The sequence below is a fragment of the Protopterus annectens genome, chromosome 3.part1 (assembly GCF_019279795.1).
Source record: "Protopterus annectens isolate FY-2018-M chromosome 3.part1, PAN1.0, whole genome shotgun sequence".
Taxonomy (NCBI): Eukaryota; Metazoa; Chordata; order Ceratodontiformes; family Protopteridae; genus Protopterus; species Protopterus annectens.
This window is the reverse complement of record NC_056732.1, coordinates 1,534,070,683-1,534,097,310: the sequence shown is the minus strand read 5'-3', so window position 1 is coordinate 1,534,097,310 and position 26,628 is coordinate 1,534,070,683. Positions and strand designations below refer to the sequence as shown.

At 41.9% G+C, this 26,628-nt stretch overlaps 1 protein-coding gene across 2 annotated transcripts in view; it reads left to right on the top strand.

Moving 5' to 3' along the window:
• LOC122798555 (autophagy-related protein 9A-like) overlaps positions 1–26,628 on the top strand; it is a 1,089,020-nt gene that overhangs the window by 756,832 nt on the left and 305,560 nt on the right. For both annotated transcript variants that reach the window (XM_044067609.1, XM_044067608.1), the window contains exon 11: positions 10,509–10,741. In XM_044067609.1, coding sequence (XP_043923544.1) covers positions 10,509–10,741 — 233 coding nt within the window. The remainder of the gene's footprint in view (positions 1–10,508; positions 10,742–26,628) is intronic.

The window sequence follows — 26,628 nt, the reverse complement described above, 5'->3', positions numbered from 1 at the left end:
ACGGTCTCACATTGAAGTCAGTAGTGAAGATTGAAGTTCCTTAGTTACTGACCTAGCCTAGTAGAGGACGTTGCATATTCGGTGGCAGTTCGGTGGGATACTGACTGGACATCACATTTATTAACAGTTGCTGTATGCTGCAGTGCCATTTTTGTGTACTTGGTTGGCTGAAAAGTGTCCTTGGATTAGCCCACTTCTGAAAGCACTAAATAAGTTAAATAAATAAAAACACACATTTTTTTATTAAAATTACTTAATTTCAACACATTTTATTTCCACTTTTAGACTTCAGCGAAGTAAATTTAGATGCATTGGTTTTAGTAGATTAAATTTAAACCATTTGCATAATTTACTTTGTCAGTTTCCTGATTAGCAGAAACAGGAATGAAAAAAACTTTTATGATATAACATATTGCAGGTGTATTTTTATGAGGTGGTGTTGACTGATGTACAATTAATAAAAAAGAAGGCTAAAGTTATGACACTGAATTAAAACACACAGCATAAAGGCATGTAAACAGTGATAGATTTTGGTGTATGGTTCAGTTCTGAAGATGGAAGACATGTATGCTATTTGAAGAGATCATAGAAATCCTAGAGGGACAATGTAAGCATACAGTGATGGTGCCTTGGCTTGTTTTGGGAGAGAGAAACATCAACAGCAGTGCAGTATAACCATGAAGGTGTACTAGCTTAAAGGAAAACTCCACCCTACAACTAAACAAAATATGTTTTTTTTCAGTCTGTCTTTGTTTCCAGACCTATTTTAACACCTCAAAATCACTCTTAAGTGCTTTATTTGTATTTTTAGAATGTTTACCACAACATGGCTACTGATGGGGCTTGATATAGCAATGTGATCTTCTGCTTCAACCCTTTCTCTTTCCCATAAAGCATTTCAAGTCTTCTTTCTATGACTCATGCCAGACATAAGGAAGTCACTGTGAATTCCCATGCCATTGACATATAATGGGAAATGTGTGACTCACTGTCATTTGTATTCCTTCTGCAAGAGGGCTTCTTCTTTTCTTTTGCTAATCACCCTCATTTATGTTTTGCTCAGAGCTTCTTTTACAATATACTTTGAAGTTATCTAGCTGTAGTCACAGAAGTAGCTAAATTAGAGGCCTTTGTTCTAGGTGTTCTTTTGTAGTCCAACATGAATTGACAGTCCCCTCCCCCAACACTACTGCATCATCATCTTCTTTCGGCTGTTCAAAGGTGTTAAAACTGTCACTGCAACAGTCAGCTCAGAATTGAAAAGAAGGGACGTCCAGTCTAAATTTCTTCCCCTCTACCTGCAGTAAGAGTTATGTATTTATTTAATCATTTTGCCAGCAGTATAGATAAATATTTATGTAAACACTTTCAATGTAATTTTTGCAAGCAAGTTTCAGAAAATTCTTGATTATTTCAGTGTGTTTTATTACTAGTAACTTTTGATTAAACCCTATTTCTGTATAAAAGCCATTATTATGTTGACTTATTTTTGTGTGCACATTTCTTTTTGAAGTACAGTTGCCTTGTGGCATGCTATTTTGGTAATTTCCTGGCATTGTACTCAATCTCCGCATTTTTTAAATTACAGCAAAACAGTAATGTGCAAACCTGACTTCATGATACTGGCTCAGTAAAAGAATGCACTGAAATCTCACTGTAGTCTACAGTCCATGTAGTAAAACATTTTTTTGGATGGTCCGTTACTGAGTATTTTAGGGAATAAAGTATCACTTGCATTACACATACTCTACACTGCTTTGTATGGAATAGTCAGACTCAGATGTGCAGCTGTTCACAATGTGCTAGCTTTGGCAAGGAAAAAAGTTTTCTAAAGGAGAAAGGGTTTAGCTTGTTTTTTCTGTTTTAAAAATGTTAGCAAAACGTAGAATCAGTGCATGACTGTTTTTGTTTAACTGAGTTGTTTGTAAGGTATGCAGGGTAATAGTGGGAGGACCCCACAGCAAATGAGAATAGTAAATGTATGTGCACATACAGTAAAGGAAAAATTAACACAAGGAACCTTGTGTCGAGGGTGGTACTCTCATGATTGAAAGGTAAGGTATGAGAGAGGTTTTATTCTGTTAATATATGAATGTATGAGAGAAAGCAAAAGAGAAAAAAATAAGTTAAAAGTTATAGATAAAGTTAAAACAAGTTCATGAGCCCACACCATGATTGGGACATACCCTATACAACAAGTTCATGTGCCCACAACATTATTGGGACATACCAAATCAAATACAGAAAGTGCTCTTACACTGGCAAGCTTTTAAGACTTTTAGTTTGTATTAAGTGCTCCAAATCACTGTACATAGTTTCAGGAAAAATGTAGAAAGGTTACTGAGGATAAGCAGTTAACTTTAAAAATCAGGCAGCTGGAAAACCCAAGCGGTTGAGGCAAAAGCAGAGGGGAGGGGTAGAGAAATTCCTAGAGCATTTAGCAAAAGTTCTAGCCAAGGGGAACAAGGTGCAGTTTGGTTGCCAACCATGAGCTGGCAGTGACCCTCCGGCTTCATCTAACACATCTTGCTTCAGTTGTGGACCAACCATGAGCTGGCAGTGACCCTCTGGCTTCATCTAACACATCTTGCTTTAATAATTTGCCACCAATATGCCAGAACACCACAACTTCATGAAAAGTGGACCAAAAATGTGGGGAAAAATCTGGGCATTCTGCAAATATCTGTACAGTTGAGAGGTATGAATTGCCCATCTCCATGCAAAGGATAGCAAGTGCCACTATCAGTGCCTTACTAACAAGTGTTGGTCATGACTAAATATATGCTCATACCCCACGTGGGGTGAATGCATAGGGAGGCTATCACAAAGAATGCTTTCTTACACCTGTGGTAGTAGTGGTTGTCAGTCTTCCATCCTTTCTGTACTTGTAACTGTAATGTCATCACTCACTCTCAGACACAGTCTCTTCTGCATTCACACTCAGCGTTGACTCTTTCATACACATGTTTACAGACTCTGCTGCATTCACACAGGTAGACATTCTGCTGTCACACACGCACTGCAAATTCTCGCATGCATCGCTAACTATCTAGCTCAGTCTGTTCTGCATGCACACACACAGACATTCTGCTTTCACGCATTCATTCAATAGCCCACATGCATTCAGAACTGTAAACACACTAACATACATGCACACACACCAAAACACGCCTGGCATACCGCTTGACTGTACATATTTTCGTAGAGACGTCCAGATATTTCTCTCTCTCTCTCTCTCTTTTTTTTTTTTTTCATTTAAGAAAAAAAAAAAATTTTTCTGGCAAATTGGAGTTGAATGAGTATAGCTGCAAGTTTGAAAAGCATGGCCAGTACTATGAAGCAGCAGCGTACCCCCTCAAAACCACAAGAAAAAAAGATGTCACAGTAATAAGCCAATCGATACATTTGAATGGATCGGCTTATTACGGTTAGATCTCTATCCCCCTGCTGTTTCTTTAAATGGAATAAAATAAGAAAAAATTTAAAGGTGGTTCCTGTCTCTGGCACCCTAACCAGATATCCCTCTGTCTCTCATACACACGGACACATGCAGACATTCTGCTTACACACACTCATTCTCACTTGCAGTCACTCATGCATCGGAAACTCTCTCTCATACACACACATAAACAGCCTTTCCTACATTCATGCACTTACATCTTGCATTCACACGCACACTGTTCTTTCTCTCCTGCTTTGCTAACTCTCTCCCATTCACGCAAACACAGCATTTCCTGCATTCACACAGACATACACACAGCTACCATGCACAAACTGTACATTCCCTCATGCATCGCTCACTCTTGTTCAGGCACACATATTCACTGTCACTTCTGCATTCAAAAACACAAACGTACTGCTTTCATGGCCACATTCATGCACACACATGCAGACATGAAACCAAACACACTCTACAACTATACCCACACAGACATGCACTCATTTATTTTTTTTATATGTTTGTGTGCCGCTGGTACTAAAGGATTCCACGACCATGTACCGGTGCGCGCCAGGTGGTTTGTGATTGGTCTGATGACGGGAAGGCAATACCGGATTACATTGCTGCAGAAAATATGTAAAAGTAAAAATGGTCAAATAGCTTTGGTTTGTTCATTCTAAAAGTATTCTATATCTTAAGAAAACTTCTTCTCCTCATGCTGTTAGAATGTACAGTGGTTGGTTACATAACTCATGAAGCCATTCATCAATGTTGCTTTGAACCGGTCACCACCTGAAATCTCCTGCTTAATCTGGTACCTTTGCCAGTATCCCATGTACCACTGTCCACTGTTATCTTTCTTGAAATGTTGGCTGTAGGCTTGGGTATGACCTTGAGCCCAACCCTCCCTCATGCATCCAAGCTTCTGATACCCTTGGAACAGCTCTTTGCCATTGTGGCTGTGTTGTCCAATGTCTGTGGTGTCGTTTATTGGTCCCAAATGGAACTATGATTTGTAGACTAAAACTAGAGTTCCCCATTACTTTTCTTACCACGTACAATGTTATGTCCAGGGAAATGTCTTACACAGCACAAACCTGGCTGAGTACATGGGGGGATCTTCAACATTTGCCTGAACAATCAGCAGATCTCTAGCATAGCACCACATACTATGTTCAAATGCTCACTTTAGGGGCTGTATGCAGTCCCAATAAATTAGACCCAATAATTGAGCATATGACACACACCAATGGATTAATGTCATGGGTCAGCTGAGGTCATGTATATCTTTCCACTAAGTGGCTACAAATCAGTATAATTACCACTCACAAACACTATTGTGTGGCATAATGTAATATAATTCTTATATTTGCTCATGAACAATAATTACATGCATTTCAAAGAGCAGTCAGCTGCAGTAACATGCATATTCTCATTTGATTACATTCTTTAGTACTACATGCTGTTAACAAGAAGAGAAGAGCTGTAGTCTATCTGAAGAAAATATATCCTTCCCACACATTACTCAAAAGGGACCCACAATATACAAAGGCATTTCATGGTTGAAGAACTTGCACCAATAACCATAAGTACATTCCTGACTGCAACACCAAAACAGCTTTGCTTTGTGTTATGTATTGCCATAACTCCAAGGAAAAGAATGCTCTATGTAAACCCCTCCAAAAAAAAAAAAATAAATAACATTTTGTGGAAAGAGATGTAGATACCTCGTTCTAAATTCCCATGGCTCTGTAAATTAAATCATGCATTTCACTGAATTTCTTAAATGTAAATGTTAATATTAATGGTGTAATGTCCTGCTTTATGTATAAAACTGATTGAATGTATCAGGTATCTTACTGGAATACATGCTAGCTATGTATTGCACTATTCTGCCTGAACTGTACTTATCTAATCACAGATAAGACCCTGCCACCCCAGCTCTGCCCTTAACCTGAAGCACCATAATTCCCTCAGCAAGAACCAGAGGGGAAAAAAGAGTTCACAGTAATAAGCCGATGGAACCATTGTAAGCCATCAGCTTATTACAGTTACGGCAGCACCATAACCCCCAGCAAGAGGCAAAGAAAACAAACAAAAAATAAATAAATATATAAATAAATAAAATAAAAACGTACCTGACAGTAATAAGCCGATCAATGCATTGCAAGCGATCGGCTTATTACAGTGAGATGTACATGCCCCAGCTGCACCATAACCCCTCAGCAAGAATCAACGCCAAAAAAAAAAAAAATACAATGGACTGCACAGTAATAAGGCGATTGTTATATTGTAACCAATCGGCTTTTTACTGTGAGATCTGCACCCCCCTGCTGTGTCATGAAATGCAGTACCATAACTCCTTTGCAAGAGCAAAGGAAAAAAATAAATAAAAAAAAAAAAAAGAAAAGGAACTGCACAGTAATAAGCCGATCGTTACATTGTAAGCGATTGGCTTATTACAGTGAGATCTACACCCCCCTTGCTGTGTCATTCAAGGCAGCCACATAACTCCGTAGCAAGTAGCAAAAAAAAAAAAGAAATACAACAACAGACTGTACTGTAATAAGCCTATAGTTACATTGTAAGCGACCGGCTTATTACAGCAAGATCTACACCCCCCTGCTCGGCAGCACGCACCATAACTCCTTTCCAAGAATTAAAAAAAAAAGAACTGCACATTAATAAGCCAATCACTACATTGTAACCATTCGGCTTATTACTGTGAGATCTGCATCCCCCAGCTCTGTCGTGAAATGCAGCACCATAACTCCTTTGCAAGAAGCAAAGGAAAAAAATAAAAAAAAAAGAAAGAAAGAAAAAGAACTGCACAGTAATAAGCCGGTCGTTACATTGTAAGCAATAGGCATAGTACAGTGAGAACTACATCCTCCTGCTCTAATGGCAGCAGCATAACACCTGAGCAAGAATCAAAGCTCAGAAAAACAAAACTTACGGACTTCTCAGAACTAATCAAAGAAGAAAAAAAAAGGAACAGCACAGTAATAAGCCGATCGTTACATTGTAAGCGATCGGCTTATTATAGTTAGATCTACATCACCCTGCTCTGTCAGCAAAGGAAAGAAATACAAAAAAAAAGAAAATGATGTTCCTTTTGCTCTCACCCTAAGTAGATGGCCAGATGCAGGACACGCACAGCCGTCTCTCATACACACAGATATACTGCTTACGCACACACACACACACACACACACACACACACACACACACTGTTCATTCTCTCAAGCATGGAAACTGTGTCACACAGAGGCATACACTGCCTTTTCTGCATTCATACAGATATACACTGCTATCACGCACGCACTCAACACTCTCTCATATACTGGTAGCTGTTGTTCAGGCACACACATTCACCCTGACTTCTGCATTCAGAAACGCACGCATTCTGCTTTCACGGGCACAACCTTTTCTGCATGCTCACAGACATACATACTGCTTTCTCGCATGCAGTCTTCATTCTCTCCTGCAGTGCTCACTTTATCACATGCACGCAAATGCAGCCTATTCTGCATTCACCTAGACATACATACTGCTTTTAGGGATACATTCACTCGCACACTTAAAGACAGAAACACTCATACACATACATGCACTGACTGCAACTGGGTAGTTGTAGGATGATATCGTACAGCAAGCATAGATTTTATGTTAGAATGCTTGGGATAACAAAACTTGGAAAGAAATATGAATACATTTGCAGTACAAAACTAAAGCAGAAAAGGAGAAGCAAGGGAGAAAAATACGTTTTTGTACTTTGACGGCAGCGTTGTGGGCAGATGGTTGTATGCAGTCTAGATACTGAAATCAACTTATCGAAACAATTGCAGCAAAGTCTGTATGTTCCCGACAAACTTTGCCTGCTTTAGAGAAGTTATTTGCTAGAGAAGTTACTGACTGCAATGCTGTTTTTCCTTCAGATAGAAACAGTGGACAGAATAGAGTTCCACAACATCTTTTGCAGTAGTTTTTAGTGGCTGCTAAGCGGGCCGGGCTACATAATGTTGATGTCACAGTGTGGGAGGATCAGAATGTGAGGGGACTACTGATTTGATTGTGTCGAAGGTACGTCAGGAAGGTGGAGACCAACTCCACCTGAAAACATACAATACCAAAGAATGGGGGATGGGCTTTCCTGCCCTACGCTAGGAAAATGCAGAAATGTAAAAGTGAAAACTTCTTTGTGTGTTCTGGTAACTGCTGATGGCTGGGATGAGCTTACAGGGAAAGAAAAAGACTTGCGGTTGAGTTTAATTGTGTTTGAGCCCGGAGTTCTCCTTTAATGGAGCAGAAAGGTGTTATGGGTACAGCCATAGTGTCTGAGATTTGATTAGCAAATCTGTTTACTGGAGGGTATGTAGGAATGTGCAGCCAAGATCAGCTTGCCTGTCCTGGTGAGAAAAGGCCATGTACAGCCTAAGTAAATTGTCAGTAGTGACATCTAGTAATTTAATGTTGGAGAATACTTCACATCCCATATGATAGCTGGATCCCCACTTCTTATCTTTCTGTGGTCTCCACTGGTAGCAGCAGTAGTGGCATGAAAGAAAAGGAACTGGCTGAGGTGTGTGTGATGGTCACTGGGGCTAGGGATAAAAAGAACAACAGAAAAGTAATTTTATATATATATATATATATATATATATATATATATATATATATATAAATAAAAATAATATTTTTTGAAGAATTTATAAAAAGACAACACTGTAGATTGTTTCCTTTACCTCAGGAATGTGAATGGCACTGGAGAAACTAAATACATCTGAAAGATATAGTGGTGGACTGTTTCGGTTGTCAGTATCACAATATTGTGACATGGAAGTCGATGGGCACAGGCAGTGTATACAGCAGCAGTTTTGTTGTAGTACCAAAGTCATCTTAATCAGTTCATTTACTGAAATGGTAGGTTAGCTGAATTTGTCTGGAAGATATTTTGCACCTGGAATGTTTACTTTAGTTGTGATTTGTATGTAAAATGTCTACAGTATTTTACTTTAAGTATGTCAAATGCATATCTTTTGTATTTTCTATTTATGTTAACTGTACAGTGTTTTTCCATGCACAGTTTGAAACTCCTTCTGTGTTACTTTATGTATGTGCATGTAATGTTCTCTGTATCTGCAGTAACTGGGGCTTTTCTCGCAGGGGCCTCCACTGAGAAGGGAATCAACCCCAGTCGGATGTTCTCGGTAAACAAAGTGTTCAGTTAATGTATGTCCTTTTCTGTAGGTAAATGTTCTTTGGAAAAAAGGATTGTGCAGCTGTTTACTGCTTTATGGAGTGGCCTGTTTATGTCCCTTTTCCTTAAGCTGCAGTGACCTTGGAAGTTATTATAAGTAAGGGGACTTATGAGGGGTTTTACCCATAAGCATTTTATATATATATATGTGTGTGTATATATATATATATATATATATATATATATATATATATATATATATATATACAGTTTAGTATTAAAATTAGAAAAAAATAAATAAATTTGTAATTAAATTTCGGCATTTATTGTTGAATGTATGCGATTCTGACTCTTCAGAATGTCGAAAACCATCAGTAGTTGCCGCAAAAGTCGAATTCGACATTTAGTTATCGAATATGCCATCCTTCTCATGAAGTCCTGTACTCTGAAAAAGAACATCCCATTTTTGCAGGGGGACAAGCCACCCTGCATCCCCCTATGGGGGGGCTGTGCCCCCCACACCCCCTGCTAATTATATATTCCAACATCGAGATCACACTACAGTGAGGAAAGGGATGAATTTTCCTAACCGCACTGCACCGCAATCTCTGTACAGTTCTTCACATTTATATTAGCGAATGCACAGTGGATTCGCTAATATAAATGTTCAAGAACTGAGAATGCACTCATATGAAACATTTGAACATCTGTAGTTCGAATTTTTCATATGCGTGCATTCTCCCCTTGACGTTATAATAGCAAACCATATATATATATATATATATATATATATACACACACATATAGGTCCACTTCTAAATTTCGAGATCCTACAATCTCGACTTTCAGTATTGCGAACCCATAATGTCAACATTGTGGAAACTCGAAAGTATAAAGTAAATGACGAGTTCTAAAAATATGTTCTTGCAGGGGGCAAGCCCTCCTGCACCCACCACACCCTTTGCAGCCTAACTATACTAATTCTGAGATTGCTGTACAGTGAAAAGAACGGTAAGGTAGATCGTTAAATAGTGCAGAATGAGAACATTACCATTCTCTTCATTGTAATGCGATCTTGCAGTTAGTATATTTAATTTGCAGGGGGTGTGAGGGGATGCAGGGGGGCTTGACCCCATGCAAGAACATGTTTTTACACATCATGTTTTTTTTATTTTTTTTTAAATAATTTCAAGATTCCATAATCTCGACATTATGGGTTCGGGATATTGAAAGTTACGTAGACCATATGACTTATTTGTAGGGCTAAGACAACATAAAATTTACGTGAGGGAGTTAGATGGTGTGATGGACAAGCAATACCTGATGGAAGGCTATTAGTGGAAGACTGACTGCAGATGGAAGAAAGAAAGAGGGGGTATTTATTCACAGTGTCCTGATTCCATTAGTCTTTTGGCTTTATATAACTTATAGAATCAGATGTTTTTCCTTTAAGTGTTTGCCTATGTTTTCAAGACCAGAATAAAGTGAAACAGGCCACTGTGATATTTGTCTTTAATGGCTGTTTAACATTTATTAACCTGGGAGGTATTGAGCTATTCTTGGACTAGCTGTAATGCAGACCAACCTTCCTCCTCCTTTCCAATCCCCTCCCTCAGATATTTGCAGTGTGTTTTTTTGGATGTACTGGATTGTGTATCCTTGCCATTGCAACTGCTAAGAAGATTTAGTATAATTAATTCTCTAACAAGTGAGTGAACCTTTCATACTTTTAGCTGCACTGCTGTTATAGATCCCTTCTAGTTTTAGTTTTTTGTAGGCAAACTGTGGACTGTAAGCCTGGACACATCTAAGTAAAAGGAATAATGAGGAATGGGAGTGATGTACATATGTTTTTCTTTCTCTCACCAGCCTGATGATTTGCTCTCAAGTGTGCTTGTCCATCCCATTCTTACTGCTTCAGGCCTGCCATCCAGGGACCGCCATTTTGTGCAGCCAACCAGTACAGCCACTGTAGCTGCAAGCATTCTGGCTTCGTTCTCCACATCCCAGATACCCAGCCGGACTCAGTCACATGCTGCCTACTCAAACCGTTGTCCTGAGAATGTAGCTTACCGCAGTGAACGCACCATTCTTGAGGACAGGTATGCAGAGATTCAAGTTTTCTGTTTTGAGCTGAACTAATTTTAGTCATGTTTTTGTTGTTTGTGTTACTGTTTTATAGTTGTGATGCACAGTGTTTCTTAAAGAATTGCAACACTTGTATTGTGTTGTATTCCTGCATATTTTTTACACTAGTAGTGCTTAGTTGTACAACTGTGATATTTGGTGGCATTGCAAATGTATCTGTCATCCATGGAAGCACTTTTCATTTCTGACATTCTGATTGTAGTAGCATATTACTGACTTATCAGTACTTTTTTAGTTATTAAAATAGTGAGGTAGCTGAACACTTTTTTCAGATCAGTAGAATTCAAATCTGTTTGTACAATAGAAGTATTTCATTGCATGTGCTAATTTCCTAGGCAGAGTTGTAGCTGGCTCATCTAGTGCATAGTGGCTGGTTATGGTTGTAGCGCCCACCCTCTCAGCTTTTCAAGAGAAAAGTAAACAAAAAAAGCGTTTTTGTAGCAAGTCATTTGGCACATTTTGTACCAATGTACTTCTGACATCTTCAGTTGAAGAGTTGTAGCAAGTTTAATATACACAAAAAGCTGAATTGCCTTTCCCTAACAGCATTCAGAAATGCCTGTACAGCAAAAAAGGATTGCAGGAACTGCATTTCTCAGTTGCTCCCCCTTTCTCCCACCCTTGCTATACTTCTGCTTAGACATGTCTTGTTCCTCTTCCCTTTATCCCGCAGGATGCCAAGGCGTCCTGCTTGCAGAAATAGCTAATGTCTGTTGTGGAACTTGGTTAGTTGCCATTCTGTTGGTCAGACATTTTGGAGGTGGGAGCATGTGTGAGGCCCAGAACTAGTGCATTTCTTCAGTCTGGAGTACATTCTTCTTTATAGTCCTGCCCCCTTTCAGGCATTGCCTAAGACAGGAAGGATGAGGCATTTCTTAGGCTGTCTTAGTCTGGGCCATCATTTAGCTTGTTTATTTAAATTGGCTGCTGCTTTTCTTTTTTTGGGTCTGGCACTCCATTTAATATCTGTAAAGGTTTTAGTAGCAGCATTCTCACCTGCAGTACGCTATCCCTGGAAGCCATGGTATTTTTGTGGGGTGTGCACAGTTGTATTAGTTTTGCAGAATAAATTCCTCATGCCTGTTTCTTGATGTGCTCCTACAGTGTCCTTTGTTGAGAAGAGGTGGCACTTCAGGCTAGATCAGGATTGGGTTTCCAGTTAGGTGACTGGATGAAGGCAGGTTCTGTCCTATTTGGGGATAATGTCCCTCACCTTTGTTCTGTACTGGTTTTGTCCTTCTGGAGGTTCCCATTCATCAGCCCAGTGCATTTCTCATCTTTTGATTTTGGAAGTTGATGTCCTTCCATTTCACTGTAGCAGTAGTCCTAACAAAAGGAGATGATCTGCCAAGGATATCCCGATGTCCAGCAAGTATACCAAAGTCTTTAGTACGTACAGGTACCATACATTCCCTGTGCATTGTGTAGGGCATAAAGGTGGAAAACAGATGCACCCACTCAGAACTTTATAGCTAGCCTGAAATCCATCATTAAATATCGGTCTGAATGCCTTTCTTCTATGCTGGTTACCGAGTCTTTTTTCAGATAAGTGCCCCATTGGGGTTTCTCCTTGTCCATCTTTTTCTTTAGTATTGCTTGGTTTCATGTCATCCAGAAAGGGAAAATGTTAGCGTGGGAGGCAGATTACCCATAAAGGCTGTCACGACTAGTGCTTCTTTTGTTTGATTGCTTCCCACGACCATATGCAGTGTTCTGTCTGACTGGCATTTCTTCCTAAGAACATAAGTAGTCGTCTCTCCTCCTTATCTGTTTACTTTGAAAAACAACGTCTTGGGCTGTGGGCTCAAGGTGCTGTAGCAGAGGCTTCCTTTCCCAAGGATCAGCTGTCTGCTAAGGAAAAGGCCAAATTTTTGGCCTGATGTGGCTGCTTTCCAGCCTCTCCTGGATGTCTCACAAGGTTAGTGAAAGCCCGGAGGACATCTAGTGGTTTTCGGATCCCTGTGCTGCAACCCTGTCAGAGGTCGGCATTGATCCCCCTTCTAGCATGTCCTCAGAGGCTTTACAGACATCCACTCCAGACATTGAGGGGGAATCTCAGCTGATTATATCAGAGGGACCAAGGGTGATTCCACACAGATTGTATTGAGGGAGGAGATCACTACTATACTTATTGAGTGTTGCCAAGGGTCTGACCCTCTTAGGGTGTTTTATGTGGACATCCCACAGAAAAGAAGCAGAAGACCAAGCATTTTTCCTCTGCAGTTAAGGATCCCCAATGTGAATGGCAGGGTTTTATTCCATGGCCGTTTAATGCTTTAGCGGCTTTAAAGCCTCCTCAGGGGGTTTCTGTGCCTACCCCTGTCTGGTCTTACTGTTCTGTTAAAAGGCCTAGGGAACTGGATTCCTGTGTTGAGGTTCAGGACTCTGGGGAAGAATCCTTATGCTACTCTTGCCAAATCCCTTCCCTCTTGGATTATGATTTAGAAGAAGAGGATTCTATTATTTATTTATTTATTTTTTTATTTAACATTTGTTTACCGGGTAATGTCCGACTTGACTAGGAGCCTGTTTTCAGCGGCGGCGACCCGGGGAGAAAAGCTCCACAACATATACAATACAATTTAGACAGTAGACTAAAACAATATGAATCAGTACATATTAGTCAATTTCAACAGCACAGCATTTATAGTATTTGACATTATTGTGCATATTAGTGTATATGTACATAATGTAAAAATAGCTAATAATTTACATGTGGAACTCAGAGGAAATTAAAAAAATGCAGATTGAATAAGAAAATGAAAAGGTAGATAGCTTGTAACTCGATAAAATTGTGAGAGAGTATCAGTGAGTAGAAGTTGGTAGACAAGAAATGCAAAAGTGGAAAGCAAGAAAGGACTTTAGACAAGGATAGACAGATATTACTGCAAGAAGAGAGAAAAAGCTATGGTCTGTATGTAGGAGAAAAGGTGAGGTGGTGCTGAACATTAAAAGTTATCCAAGAGAGCAACAGGGGCATAGCCACTTGTTTTTAAGGTGTTCTTTCAGTTTTAGTTTAAAAGCAGGACAGGAGGGAGTACTCTGTATGTTTAGTGGAAGGGAACTCCAGTACTTAATAATTATTTTTGAATAGAGGGAGTCTCCATGGGTGTTGCAAGACTGTGTAATTTTGAGCAGTGGTCTGCTGGTGGATCTGAGGGATCTGCTGCTGACATGTAGTTGGTCCAGGGATGGAATTGCAGAGTAGTCTTTTGGGTTTTGAATCATTTTGTGGGTGAGGATGAGTTGGTTTAGTGTTAAGAGGTTTGGGAGTTCGAGACAATTCAGTTGTTTTAGAGCAGTGCAGTTATGAGCTTTATGAGGGAGATTGGTGGTGAACCTAGCTATTTTGTTGTAGCAGGACTCAAGGTTGTGGAAGTCGGCTTTGCGTAAGTTGGTGCATTTCTTTGAAAAGTATAAAAGAGTGGATAGAAGCTGAGATCTAGCAGTGGCTAGCTTGGTTTGTGGAGTTAGATAAGGTTTAGCCCTATAGAGAGCACCAAATTTAGCATGGACTTTTTTGATTGTTTGGGATATATGGATGTCAAATTTTAGTCAGTCATCTATAGTAATACCTAGAAATTTGGCATGGTTAGTTGGCTTAATGTTAGTGCCATTTGTGGATAGAATAGAGAGGGGTGGAGAGTTGCTTTTGTTAGATTTGTTTGTGAATATAATTAACTTAGTCTGTTTAGGGTTAAGAATGAGTTGGTAGCTAGAAAGGAATAGTTCATTTTCCTGAAATGCTTTTTGCATCTTGTCTTGGAGATCTGGGGGGGCTGATATGAAAAAGGTTGTGTCGTCGGCATACTGTATGATTGAGGCTAGTTGGGTTGCAGACATAAGGTTATTTGTAAAGATGATGAAAAGAAGGGGACCCAGTATGGACCCTTGGGGTACACCAGTGTTAACGGTCAGTAGAGGGGAGAGAGTGTGGCCCCATCTAGTAGCCTGTTGCCGGTTTGATAGATAGCTGTTGGAACCATGTTAGGGTTGATTGACTGAGGTTGTAAGTGGCATGTTTGTTTAGAAGTAGTTGGTGGGAAATGGTGTCAAAAGATTTTGACACGTCCAGGAAAATTACAGAGACTAGCTAACTATTGTTCATAAGGTCGTGAGTGGTGTTTGTGAAAGCTATTAGGGCAGTGTTAGTACTATGCTTGGGGCAAAAACCATGCTGGGTGTCTGCTAGAAGGTTATTTTGATGTAAGGTGTTTTAGGAGTTGTTGCTGAATGCATTTCTCAAGGATCTTGGCTATGGGAGGGAGGATTGCTATGGGGCAGTAGTTAGCTTCTCTATAGGGGCCAACCTTGTGGAGGGGAGTGATGTGAGCTATTTTCCAGAGTTGGGGCACGTATTGTTCGGAGATTGAGTGATTGATTAGAATTGAGAATAGGGTAGGCAGTGGATGGGGCTGTGATTTTTATGAACTTGTCGGCAGCAAGGCAGCAGGGTTTTAGTTTACTTAGAAGATATTTTATGTAGGATGTTTGAATTTATTTAAAAGAGAAGGATTCTGTTGTGCCAGATACTGGGGAGGGGGTTGTGAATGGTGCGTGTTGATGGCTTTTTAGAAGGGTGGAGACGAAGTTAATGAAGTATGAGCTGAACTGTGTGGCTGTGGGTTCAGAGGTATTTGATGTAGAAAGGGGGGTGTCTACCAGGGTTGAGGAGGTAGTTGATTGTCTGTGAAAAAGTTTTGTGGGTTTTGAATGTGCCTTTGTTGGGAGGATTGGAAGTTGGTTTTTTTATCATGGTTTATTTTTTTTCTTAGTTTGGTTTCTTAGTTGCTGGTAAGTGGTAAGTATGGTTTTGTCTTTGGAGGATAAGTATAGGGCTCTGGCTTTGTCTCTTTGTTTAATTCGTAATTTAGTATCAGGAGACACCCATGGAAGTTGTTTTGCTTTGTTTGCATTCTGCTTTGGAGGAACTCTCTTTTGGGGACACTGTCATCCATATGATGGAATTTTTTAAGTGGGATTGTTCTCAAGTTTCTGATATCCAGAAGAGGTAGTATGAGGTCCTTCAGTTGAGTTTCCTAAACCTTCTGCTGTTTCCCCCTGTTCTGGCTGCCCTCCTGGAAACCTATTCAGCAGCTTCAATGGCCCTTGATCATACCTCTCAACATTTTAGAGCAAGAAATCTAGCCAATACCTTAAATAAAAATGGGACAAAGAGCCAAAAATAGGGACATTTTTTAAATATTGCTCTTACAGACTTAGAAAGTTGATAGAATAACAGTTTTTGCATTAACATGACTTTTCTGAAGGTTATGAAGTCTGAAACTCAAATGTCTGTCATTATTCTCTAACTTTAGCCTTTAATGATTTGCCACTAATTTGCCAGAAACCGCAATTTTATTAAAAAAAAAAAAAAAAAAACTGACCAGAAAAATCTGGATATTCCGCGAAAATCTGTACAGTTGACAGGTTATGCCCCTGATTTTCAGGCCCCAGCTCCCAAGAAACCTGAGAGATTTTATAAGGTGCCTGATGAACGTAAGTTTTTCTATAAATTCCCTTCTACTGAACCTTCTGTAGTGTCTGTCTCTTTAGACAAACTCTCCAAGCTTTTGCCCTCAATCAAGCTGCTTCCTTCAGACAAGGATATTAGGACCACGGAGAGGCTGGGCAAGAAGGTTTATACCGCTGCCACCTTATCTTTTAGAGCCATTAATTACCAGACTCGTATTACTAGGTATGTTTTGGTCCTCTTTCTCAGGTGATCTCTGATCTTCCTGACTCTGAGGAGAAGGCTTCTGCCTTTTCCTTGCTGAGTTCCACCTCTCAAGTTGCCCACCATTCTACTAAGTGCAGTTAAGATGCTGCTGATGCTTCCTCCAGGGGTGCTGTATTTGGTTCTGTTATGAGGCCATTACTCGTGGCTTTATTTTCAGGCTGTTTCTGATTACATTAAGACCAAGCTGTTGGATGCTGCTTTGGATAATAAAAATCTTTTTAGTGCTTCTTCTGCTGAAGTTTTCAAGTCTCTTTAGGATAATGGCAAGGCCTTGTAGGAGTTGAAATATATTTTTGTTTCTCGTATTCCAAAGTTTCAAATGAATTACCCTTCCAAATCTGTTTTTGTTTGCAGGCAGTCTCACCCTCCGCCCAAGGGTCAAAAGGGTTCTAGATGTGTGCCTCTTGCTAAGTCTACTAAAAAACCTACCTTTCAGGAAAAGTTGGGTTCTATTTGACAATTTGATTCCCCTTTCCCTTGGCTGGGTCCCTTTATCTTTTTGTCTTTCCCTGTCTCTTCCAAACTGGTTGAGAATCACAACAGACTATTGCTTTATGTCTATTATCTGCCAGGGGGTATTTTTTGGTTTGGAAGTCCCTTCCTCCCTTTTTGGGTATTCATAAACCTCATCGGGAGCAGCTTTCCTTTTTCACGGAGATGCTTCATTCTGTTTTGGTCTAGGACACCATTCAAACTGTACCCCCAGTCCAGGTAGGGAGGAGTTTTTATTCCAGAATGTTTCTGGTTCCCAGAAAGGAAGCCACTTGGAGACCAATTGTGGACCTTTCTCAGCTCAACACCTTTCTCAAGATTGCTTCCCTTCAGATGTTGTCTTTTTAAACATTATTTTCTCTTCTTCTTCACCAGGCCTTTTTGGCCTGTCTGGATCCCATGGATGCCTACCTTAATCCTCTTTTCAGGCATTTTTTATGTTTCTCTATTTCTTCCTTGCATTTTCAGTTCTCTTCTTTACCGTATGGCCTCTGTACTGCCCCGAGGGTATTCAGCAAATGCCTCGCTCTTGTCAATGTTTTTTGCAAGCTGAGAAGGGTTCAGAACTTTCCTTATCTGGATGATCTGCTCATTCAAGCTTCCTCCCCGTGGCTCTGTCTCAGGATCTCCTGTTTACTGTTTCCCTGTTACAGAGTCTGGGGTTCACCATAAGCTTTGAAAAATCAGCTGTGTTCCCTTCTCAGGATCAAATTTTCCTTGGTTGCAGGATTCATACCATCTCTATGCTGGTATCCTTGCCCCCACCCCAAGGCCCTTCCTCTTATTGTCTTTTTTCAATCTCTTCTTCCTTTGTAGTTCGTCATGGCCAGGGACTTTCTCAGAGCTCTTGGGTTCATTGCTTCCACCATTCCCATGTTTCCACTGGCTAGGCTGTATATGAGAAAGCTACAGGGGTACCCGAAGTCAGTGTGGCTTCAACATTGCAACCCCTTGGACTTCCAAGGTCCCTTGCTCTCATGTGTCAAGCTCGAGCTTCAGTAGTGGATTCATCGACTCTCTCTCAACCCGGGCTTCCTTTCCAAGCTCCAGACCCAACTCAAAAGCTCTTTACAGACACCTCTGACAGGGGATGGGGGCTTCTTCAACTCTCTCAAGCGACAGGGTCTCTGGCCTCTGCATCAGAGGTCAGACAACGTCAGTATAAAGGAGATGAGGGCCCTGCTTCTAGCTCTTCAGACTTTTCATTCCCTATTTCATCCTGGGCCCTTCAAAATGTTCACATACAATACTGCAGTGATGTGGTATGTCAAAAAGCAAGGGGGTACAAGGTCTTATCTTCTTTGCAGACTAACTGTTCAGGTCTGGGATCTAGTTGTTCAGTAAAAAGTGACTCGTCAGGCTGTTTGCATTCCCTCTGGGCACAATCTGGTGACAGACTCTTTGAGTAGGTCGAGGCACAGGCTCACGAATGGACACTTCACAGAGAAGTGTTCCTGGATATTGTCCATTGGTGGGGTATTCCCCAGGTAGATCATTTTTCCTGTCCTCTGAACAGACAAATTCCTGTTTTCTGTTCCAGAGTCCCAAGTTCCCTGGCTTGGAAAGTGAACATTCTGTCTTTTCCTCAGAAGGAGATGTTTCTGTATATTTCCCTTCCCTTCCTATGCTTCTGAGAGTCTTGCACAAGATCAGCAAGACTCCCCCAAACTGTGTTATTGACTCCTTTTTGGCCTGGACAGCATTAATTCCTATTTCTTTCTCACTTGGCCAGGGGCAATCCGCACAAATTACCTCACCGGATGGATCTTCTCATGCAAGACAAAGGGATGTTCTTCATTCCACATTGCTGCAGTCCTAACCATTGGGGTAGTCCGCTGTCCAGTCGGCCCGAATACCAAAGTATATGGCTGACGTCGGTCAAGGCGCATTAGACTGACGTCAGTACGTCAGGGTACTAATGCGCATGACCGACGCCATATCTTCAGTCTTTTTTGCCGCATGGTCCGATGCAGAAGCAGTTCTTGCGAGTGCAGGTTGGCGTTCTGAAATATTTCCGAAGTCGGAGTTTCAGACCGAATCAAAGTTGGCTAAGTACCCGTTGGGAGCATTTTGGTTTTTTCTTGCCTCAGTATTTAACCGGATGTCAGAAAAAGTGAATAACTGTATTTCTTGTGGGAAACAGATACCTCATAGGGATTACCATACTCTGTGTATACCTTGTTTAGGGCCTGAGCACGACGTTGTTGGTTGCCGCTCTTGTGCTAGATTTAATAAACGCACTATTAAGAGAAGGTTAGACTGTGCCAGGTTAGTGTTTGGGAAGCGTTGTAATTACAAAATGCCGTCGGATGCTCCGGCGCCCGCTTCGTCTAAGAAGCGCAAAGACAAAACAGCGAAGCCTAGGGTTGATGAACCGGCAGTCCCGGACGTCGGTTCTTTAGAAGGCTCTGTGGAGCCAGAGGTTTTGCCAGGAGTTTCTTTGGAGTCTCAGGCAGACACTTTATTGTTACAGGATGTGCCCTCTCAGGAGGTAGGCCAGGCTGAGGGCGCTTCTCAGGTAACTGTTCTTCCCTCTGTTCCCAAGTTAGTTAGAGCTTCTCCTACTGTTGCCAAAACTTCTTTCAGAGGTAGGCCAAGTTCAGCTACAGTGAGGGTTTCTCCTAGCGCTTCAAGTTCTGTGCCTAAGAAACATATGCTTAAATTGGCAGAAGATTTAATTACTATGATTAGAGGCTCTATGCCCCCTTCTGATAAGAGGCCTAGGGTGGAACCTGAGTTTGAGAGTTTGGAACAGTATTCAGAGGCTTGAGTCTTCTGGAAGAATTACAGGACTTTCCTCCTTATTCTGATTCTGATGTGGATGATTCCACACCTACAGCTTCTCCTCCTGAGGATTTCTCATTTTCAGAGACTCTGCATTACATGAGGGAACACTTTAAATGGGAAGGCCAAGATTACTCTGATTCCAGGAAAAGGCTTAGGGAATTCTTATTTTTACCACAACATAGGCCCTTAGCTATACCTCCTGTGTTGAATGTGGTGGAAGATGTTTTTGCAGAGGCTTCCTTGAACCCTGACTCTTTGCCTCCTGCTCCTGTTAAACCTGATAGGTACTATAGGGTGCCCGAAGCTCATAAGTATTTGTTTAAGAGTCCTAGGGCGGACCCAGAAACTGTTTCTCAGGGGCCTAAAGGTGTTAAGGCCTCTGTGGTTAAAAATCCTGTTCCCACTGATAAAGAGGCAAGGGCTTTGGATAGGTGGGGAAAGAAAGTGTATACTTCTTCCACTCTAGCCATGAGAGCGTTGAATTGTCAGTTTCACATGCTAAAATATCAAAATTATCTCCTTTCACAATTGAAATCTAAGGTGGATGCTTTGGCGGAAGGTATAGAGTGTAAAGAGTTGCTGGATTTACTTCATGTGTCTGAACAAGTGGGTAAGCATTCTTTGCAATGTGGTTTTGATGCTGTGCAGGCCTCCTCGAGGGTGGCTGCCACTAGTTCTGTTCTTCGCAGGCATGCCTGGTTGAGGGATCAGAATTTAGCTGAGCATGTTAAGACAAGGATTTTGGATGCTCCTTTACAGTCTGATGTGTTGTTTGGTTCGCCTGTGGAAGCAGTCCTGAAGAAAATGGAGGACAAAGCTAAGTCTATGCAAACTGTTAAAGATTTTTTGCAGGTGCAGCCACCAAGTTTAGTAGAAATTGGCCTACTAAGGGATGGACATATCCTGCGTATGATTCCCAGTCTAGGGGTAGGTCTAGACGTGGTAGGGGCAGAGCTCAAGGTTCTTTTAGGCCTAGATCAGGGAGTTCACCTGCTCAGACTTCTGGTGAGGGCAGGGGTCAGTCCTTTAGAAACAGACCCAATGACCTGCCTTTTCAGCTGCCAGTAGATTCTCGTCTGGCAGCTCCTTTGGGAGGAAGACTGTCTCTTTTCAAAGAAAATTGGGATTTAATTACTCAAGACAGATGGGTGTTGGATATCATTCACCACGGTTACAGGTTTTATTTCCATACATTGCCCCCTTTCAAAGGCATGCCAGACGTTCCTCCTACACAAAGGAAAGAGGCTCACAAGCAAATTTCTCTGTTACTCCAAATAGGGGCCATTCAGTCAGTCCCTGTATCGGAAAGGGGCCTAGGATTTTATTCTCGCCTGTTCCTAGTACCAAAGAAGGGGAACACGTGGAGACCAATTTTGGATTTATCTATCCTCAACACTTATCTGGACATTCCCAAGTTCAAGATGTTGACGTTACAACAGCTTTTACCTCTGCTGGGCAAAGACCACTGGATGGTAACTTTAGATCTCAAGGAAGCTTACCTTCATGTGCCTATAAGACTAAGTTGCAGGAAGTATCTGCGTTTCGAGCTGGAAATTCTCATTATCAGTTCTCTGCATTGCCCTTTGGCTTATCTACTGCCCCCAGAGTATTCACAAAGGTTCTGGCTCCAGTGATAGCTTACTTCAGACTAAAAGGAATTCAAATCTATCCTTACTTGGACGACTGCCTGATTCTGGCTCAAGAAAAGGAGGACCTTCTACAGCATCTGGAATATGTTATAGCAGTGCTAAGATGCCTAGGGTATTCTGTGAATGAAATAAAGTCCAGTCTAGTACCCTCTCAAGACATGTGCTTTCTGGGTGTGAGACTGAATACAGCAGCCCAGATGGCCTGTTTAACCGCGGACAAACAACAGAGTCTATCCCTTTACTTTCATCAACTATCTCATCAGTCCGTGCTGACTGCAAGGACAGTCCTTCAAGCATTAGGGTTCATGGCATCTTGTATTCTGGTGCTTCCCAATGCCAAACTGCATATGAGGAAGCTGCAATGGTATCTCAAAATGTATGTACACAGCACTGCCAGGATTTGGACACTGTCATTCAAATAATACCTTGCATTCAAAAGGAATTTTTGTGGTGGGCTCAGGAATGTCACCTAAACAAGGGACTCTCTGTGACCCGGCCAGAGGCGAGTCAGATTCTAACGACAGATGCCTCAGACATTGCTTGGGGAGCTCATCTAAATGGAAAGTGGATACAAGACAAGTGGCCTGCCAGACTACAGCATCTACATATCAACATGAAAGAGATGTTAGCAGTCCAGTTTGCATTAATGGCTTTCAAGGAGTTACTTCTTCCAGGGCAGGTGTTGATTCTAACAGACAACACAACTGTCATGTGGTACATCAACAAGCAAGGGGGAACACATTCTTACCCATTGTGCAGGCAAGCAATGATTTTATGGGAGACCGCTCAGCTTGCAACTAACTCTTCAGGCAAGGTTTCTGCCGGGAGCACAGAACTCCTTAGCAGATGTGTTAAGCAGACAAATCATGGATCCCCACGAGTGGAAACTGGATCTTCATGTATTTCAAAGGTTGACAGTGTCCTGGGGAACTCCAGACATAGATCTGTTCGCTTCTCCACTAAACCACCAGCTGCCAAAGTTTTGCACAAAGAGGTTACATCACACAGCTTGGAAAGTGGATGCTCTTTCTTTCAGTTGGAAAAATCTTCATGTATATGCGATGTTCTTCGTCTTCCATTGCTGCAGTCCTGACTATTGGGTATAGTCCGCGTCCCAGTCGGCCCGAATACCAGAGTATAAGGCTGACGTCGGTCAGGGCGCATTAGACTGACGTCAGTACGTCAGGGTACTAATGCGCATGACCGACGTCATATCCTCAGTCTTTTTTGCCGCATGGTCCGATGCAGAAGCAGTTTTGCGAGTGCAGGTTGGCGTACTGAAATATTTCCGATTCGGAGTTTCAGACCGAAACAGAGTTGGCTAAGTACCCGTTAGGGAACATTTTGGTTTTCTTGCCTCAGTATTTTACGGATGTCAGAAAAAGTGAATAACTGTATTTCTTGTGGGAAACAGATACCTCATAGGGATTATCATACCTTGTGTATACCTTGTTTAGGGCCTGAGCACGACGTTGTTGGTTGCCGCTCTTGTGCTAGGTTTAACAAACGCACTATTAAGAGGAGGTTAGACTGTGCCAGGTTAGTGTTTGGGAAGCGTTGCAATTATAAAATGCCGTCGGATGCTCCGGCGCCGCTTCCTCAAGAAGCGCAAGGATAAAACAGTGAAGCCTAGGGTTGAGGAACCGGCAGTCCCGGACGTCGGTTCTTTGGAAAACTCAGTGGAGCGGAGATTTTGCCAGGAGTTTCCATGGAGTCCCAGGCAGAAACTATACTCTTACAGGATGTGCCTTCTCAGGAGGTAGGCCAGGCTGAGGGGGCTTCTCAGGTGACTGTTCTTCCCTCTCTTCCCAAGGCAGTTAGGGCCTCTCCTTCTGTTGCCAAAACTTCTATGAGAGGTAGGCCTACTTCAGCTTCAGTGGGGCTTCTCCTACCATTTCAGGTTCTGTACCTAAGAAACATATGCTTAAGATGGCAGAAGATTTGATTACTATGATTAGGGGTTCTATGCCCCCGCCTGATAAGAGGCCTAGGGTGGAATCTGAGTTTGAGAGTTTTGAACAGTGTTCTGAGGCTTCAGAATCTTCTGTGGAAGATTTGCAGGAGTATCCTACCTATTCTGATTCTGATGTGGATGATTCCACTCCTACAGCGTCTCCACCTGAGGATTTCTCATTTTCAGAGACTTTGCATTCCATGAGGGAGCACTTTAAATGGGAAGGCCAGGATTACTCTGACTCAGGAAAAGGCTTAGGGAGTTCTTGTTTTACCCCAGCATAGGCCTTTAGCTATTCCTCCTGTGTTGAATGTGGTGGAAGATGTTTTGCAGAGGCTTCCCTGAACCCTGACTCTTTGCCTCCTGCTCCTGTTAAGCCTGATAGGTATTATAGGGTGCCTGAAGCTCATAAATATTTGTTTGAGTCCTAGGGCGGACCCAGAAACTATTTCCCAGGGGCCTAAGGGTGTAAAAGCTTCTGTGGTTAAAAATCCTGTCCCCACTGATAAAGAGGCAAGGGCTTTGGATAGGTGGGGAAAGAAAGTGTATACTTCTTCCACTCTGGCCATGAGAGCTTTGAATTGTCAGTTTCACATGTTAAAATATCAGAATTACCTTCTTTCACAATTGAAATCTAAGGTGGATGCTTTGGCGGAAGGTATTGAGTGTAAAGAGTTGCTGGATTTGGTTCATGTGTCCGAACAAGTGGGTAAGCATTCTTTGCAATGTGGTTTTGATGCTGTACAGGCCTCCTCGAGGGTGGCTGCTACCAGCTCTGTTCTTCGCAGGCATGCCTGGTTGAAGGATCAGAATTTAGCTGAGCATGTTAAGACAAGGATTTTGGATGCTCCTTTACAGTCTGATGTGTTGTTTGGTTCGCCTGTGGAAGCTGTTTTAAAGAAAATGGAGGACAAAGCTAAGTCTATGCAAACTGTTAAAGATTTTATGCAGGTGCAGCCACCAAGTTTAGTAGAAATTGGCCTGCTAAGGGGTGGACATATCCTGCTTATGATTCTCAGTCTAGGGGTAGGTCTAGACGTGGTAGGGGCAGGGCTCAAAGTTCTTTTAGGCCTAGAACAGGGAGTTCACCTGCTCAGACTTCTGGTGAGGGCAGGGGTCAGTCCTTTCGTAAACAGACCCAATGACCTGTTTTTCAGCTGCCAGCAGATTCTCGTCTGGCAGCTCCTTTGGGGGGAAGACTGTCTCTTTTCAAAGAAAATTGGGATTTAATTACTCAAGACAAATGGGTGTTGGATATCATTCACCACGGTTACAGATTTTATTTCCATACAATGCCCCCTTTCAAAGGCATGCCAGACGTTCCTCCTCTACAAAGAAAAGAGGCTCACAAGCAAGTTTTACAGTTACTTCACATAGGGGCCATTCAGCCAGTCCCTGTGTCAGAGAGGGGCCTAGGATTTTATTCTCGCCTGTTCCTTGTACCAAAGAAGGGGAACACGTGGAGACCAATTTTGGATTTATCTCTCCTCAACACGTTTTGGACATTCCCAAGTTCAAGATGTTGACGTTACAACAGCTTTTACCTCTGCTGGGCAAAGATCACTGGATGGTAACTTTAGATCTCAAAGAAGCTTACCTTCATGTGCCTATAAGGCTAAGTTGCAGAAAGTATCTGCGGTTTCGAGCTGGAAATTCTCATTATCAGTTCTCTGCATTGCCCTTTGGCTTATCTACTGCCCAGAGTATTCACAAAGGTTCTGGCTCCAGTGATAGCTTACTTCAGGCTTCAAGGAATTCAAATCTATCCTTACTTGGACGACTGCCTGATTCTGGCTCAAGTAAAGGAAGACCTTCTACAGCATCTGGAATATGTTATAGCAGTGCTAAGATGCCTAGGGTATTCTGTGAACGAAATAAAGTCCAGTCTAGTACCCTCTCAAGACATGTGCTTTCTGGGTGTAAGACTGAATACAGCAGCCCAGATGGCCTTTTTAACCCCGGACAAACAAAAGAGTCTGTCACTTTACTTCCATCAACTATCTCATCAGTCCGTGCTGACTGCAAGGACAGTCCTTCAAGCATTAGGGTTCATGGCATCTTGTATTCTGGTGCTTCCCAATGCAAAACTGCATATGAGGAAGCTACAATGGTATCTCAAAAATGTATGGACACAGCACTGCCAGGATTTGGACACTGTCATTCAAATAATACCTTGCATTCAAAAGGAATTTTTGTGGTGGGCTCAGGAATGTCACCTAAACAAGGGACTCTCTGTGACCCGGCCAGAGGCAGGTCAGATTCTAACGACAGATGCCTCGGACATTGCTTGGGGAGCTCATCTAAATGGAAAGTGGATACAAGACAAGTGGCCTGCCAGACTACAGCATCTACATATCAACATGAAGGAGATGTTAGCAGTCCAGTTTGCATTAATGGCTTTCAAGGAGTTACTTCTTCCAGGGCAGGTGTTGATTCTAACAGACAACACAACTGTCATGTGGTACATCAACAAGCAAGGGGGAACACATTCTTATCCGCTATGCAGGCAAGCAATGATTTTATGGGAGACTGCGCTGAGCTTGCAACTAACTCTTCAGGCAAGGTTTCTGCCAGGAGCACAGAACTCCTTAGCAGATGTGTTAAGCAGACAAATCATGGATCCCCACAGTGGAAACTGGATCTTCATGTATTTCAGAAACTGACAGTGTCATGGGGAACTCCAGACATAGATCTGTTCGCTTCTCCACTAAACCACCAGCTGCCAAAGTATTGCACAAAGGGGTTTCATCACACAGCTTGGAAAGTGGATGCTCTGTCTTTCAGTTGGAAAAACCTTCATGTGTATGCCTTTCCACCTCTACCGCTTCTTCCAAAGGTACTGTTAAAGGTCAGACAAGACAGGCCAAGGATGATTTTGATAGCTCCAGATTGGCCTCGGCAACACTGGTACCCACTGCTCACGGAGTCTGGTAAAGAAGCCTCCATGGCCTTTACCTCTGATTCCTCATCTGTTATCTCAGAAGGACGGTCATCTGCTCAATGTCAAGCTTCAATCTCTTCATCTCACAGCCTGGCATATTCTGTGTTGAAACACAGCAGGTCTCAGCTTCCTCAACAAGTTTTAAATGTGATTATGGAAGCTAGAAGGCCTAGTACTAGGAGAGTGTACGAGAAAAATGGAAGAGATTTTTATTTTGGAGTACAGCAAAGAATTTGGAGATTTCAGAGCCTAATGTGAGTGTGGCTCTTCTATATCTT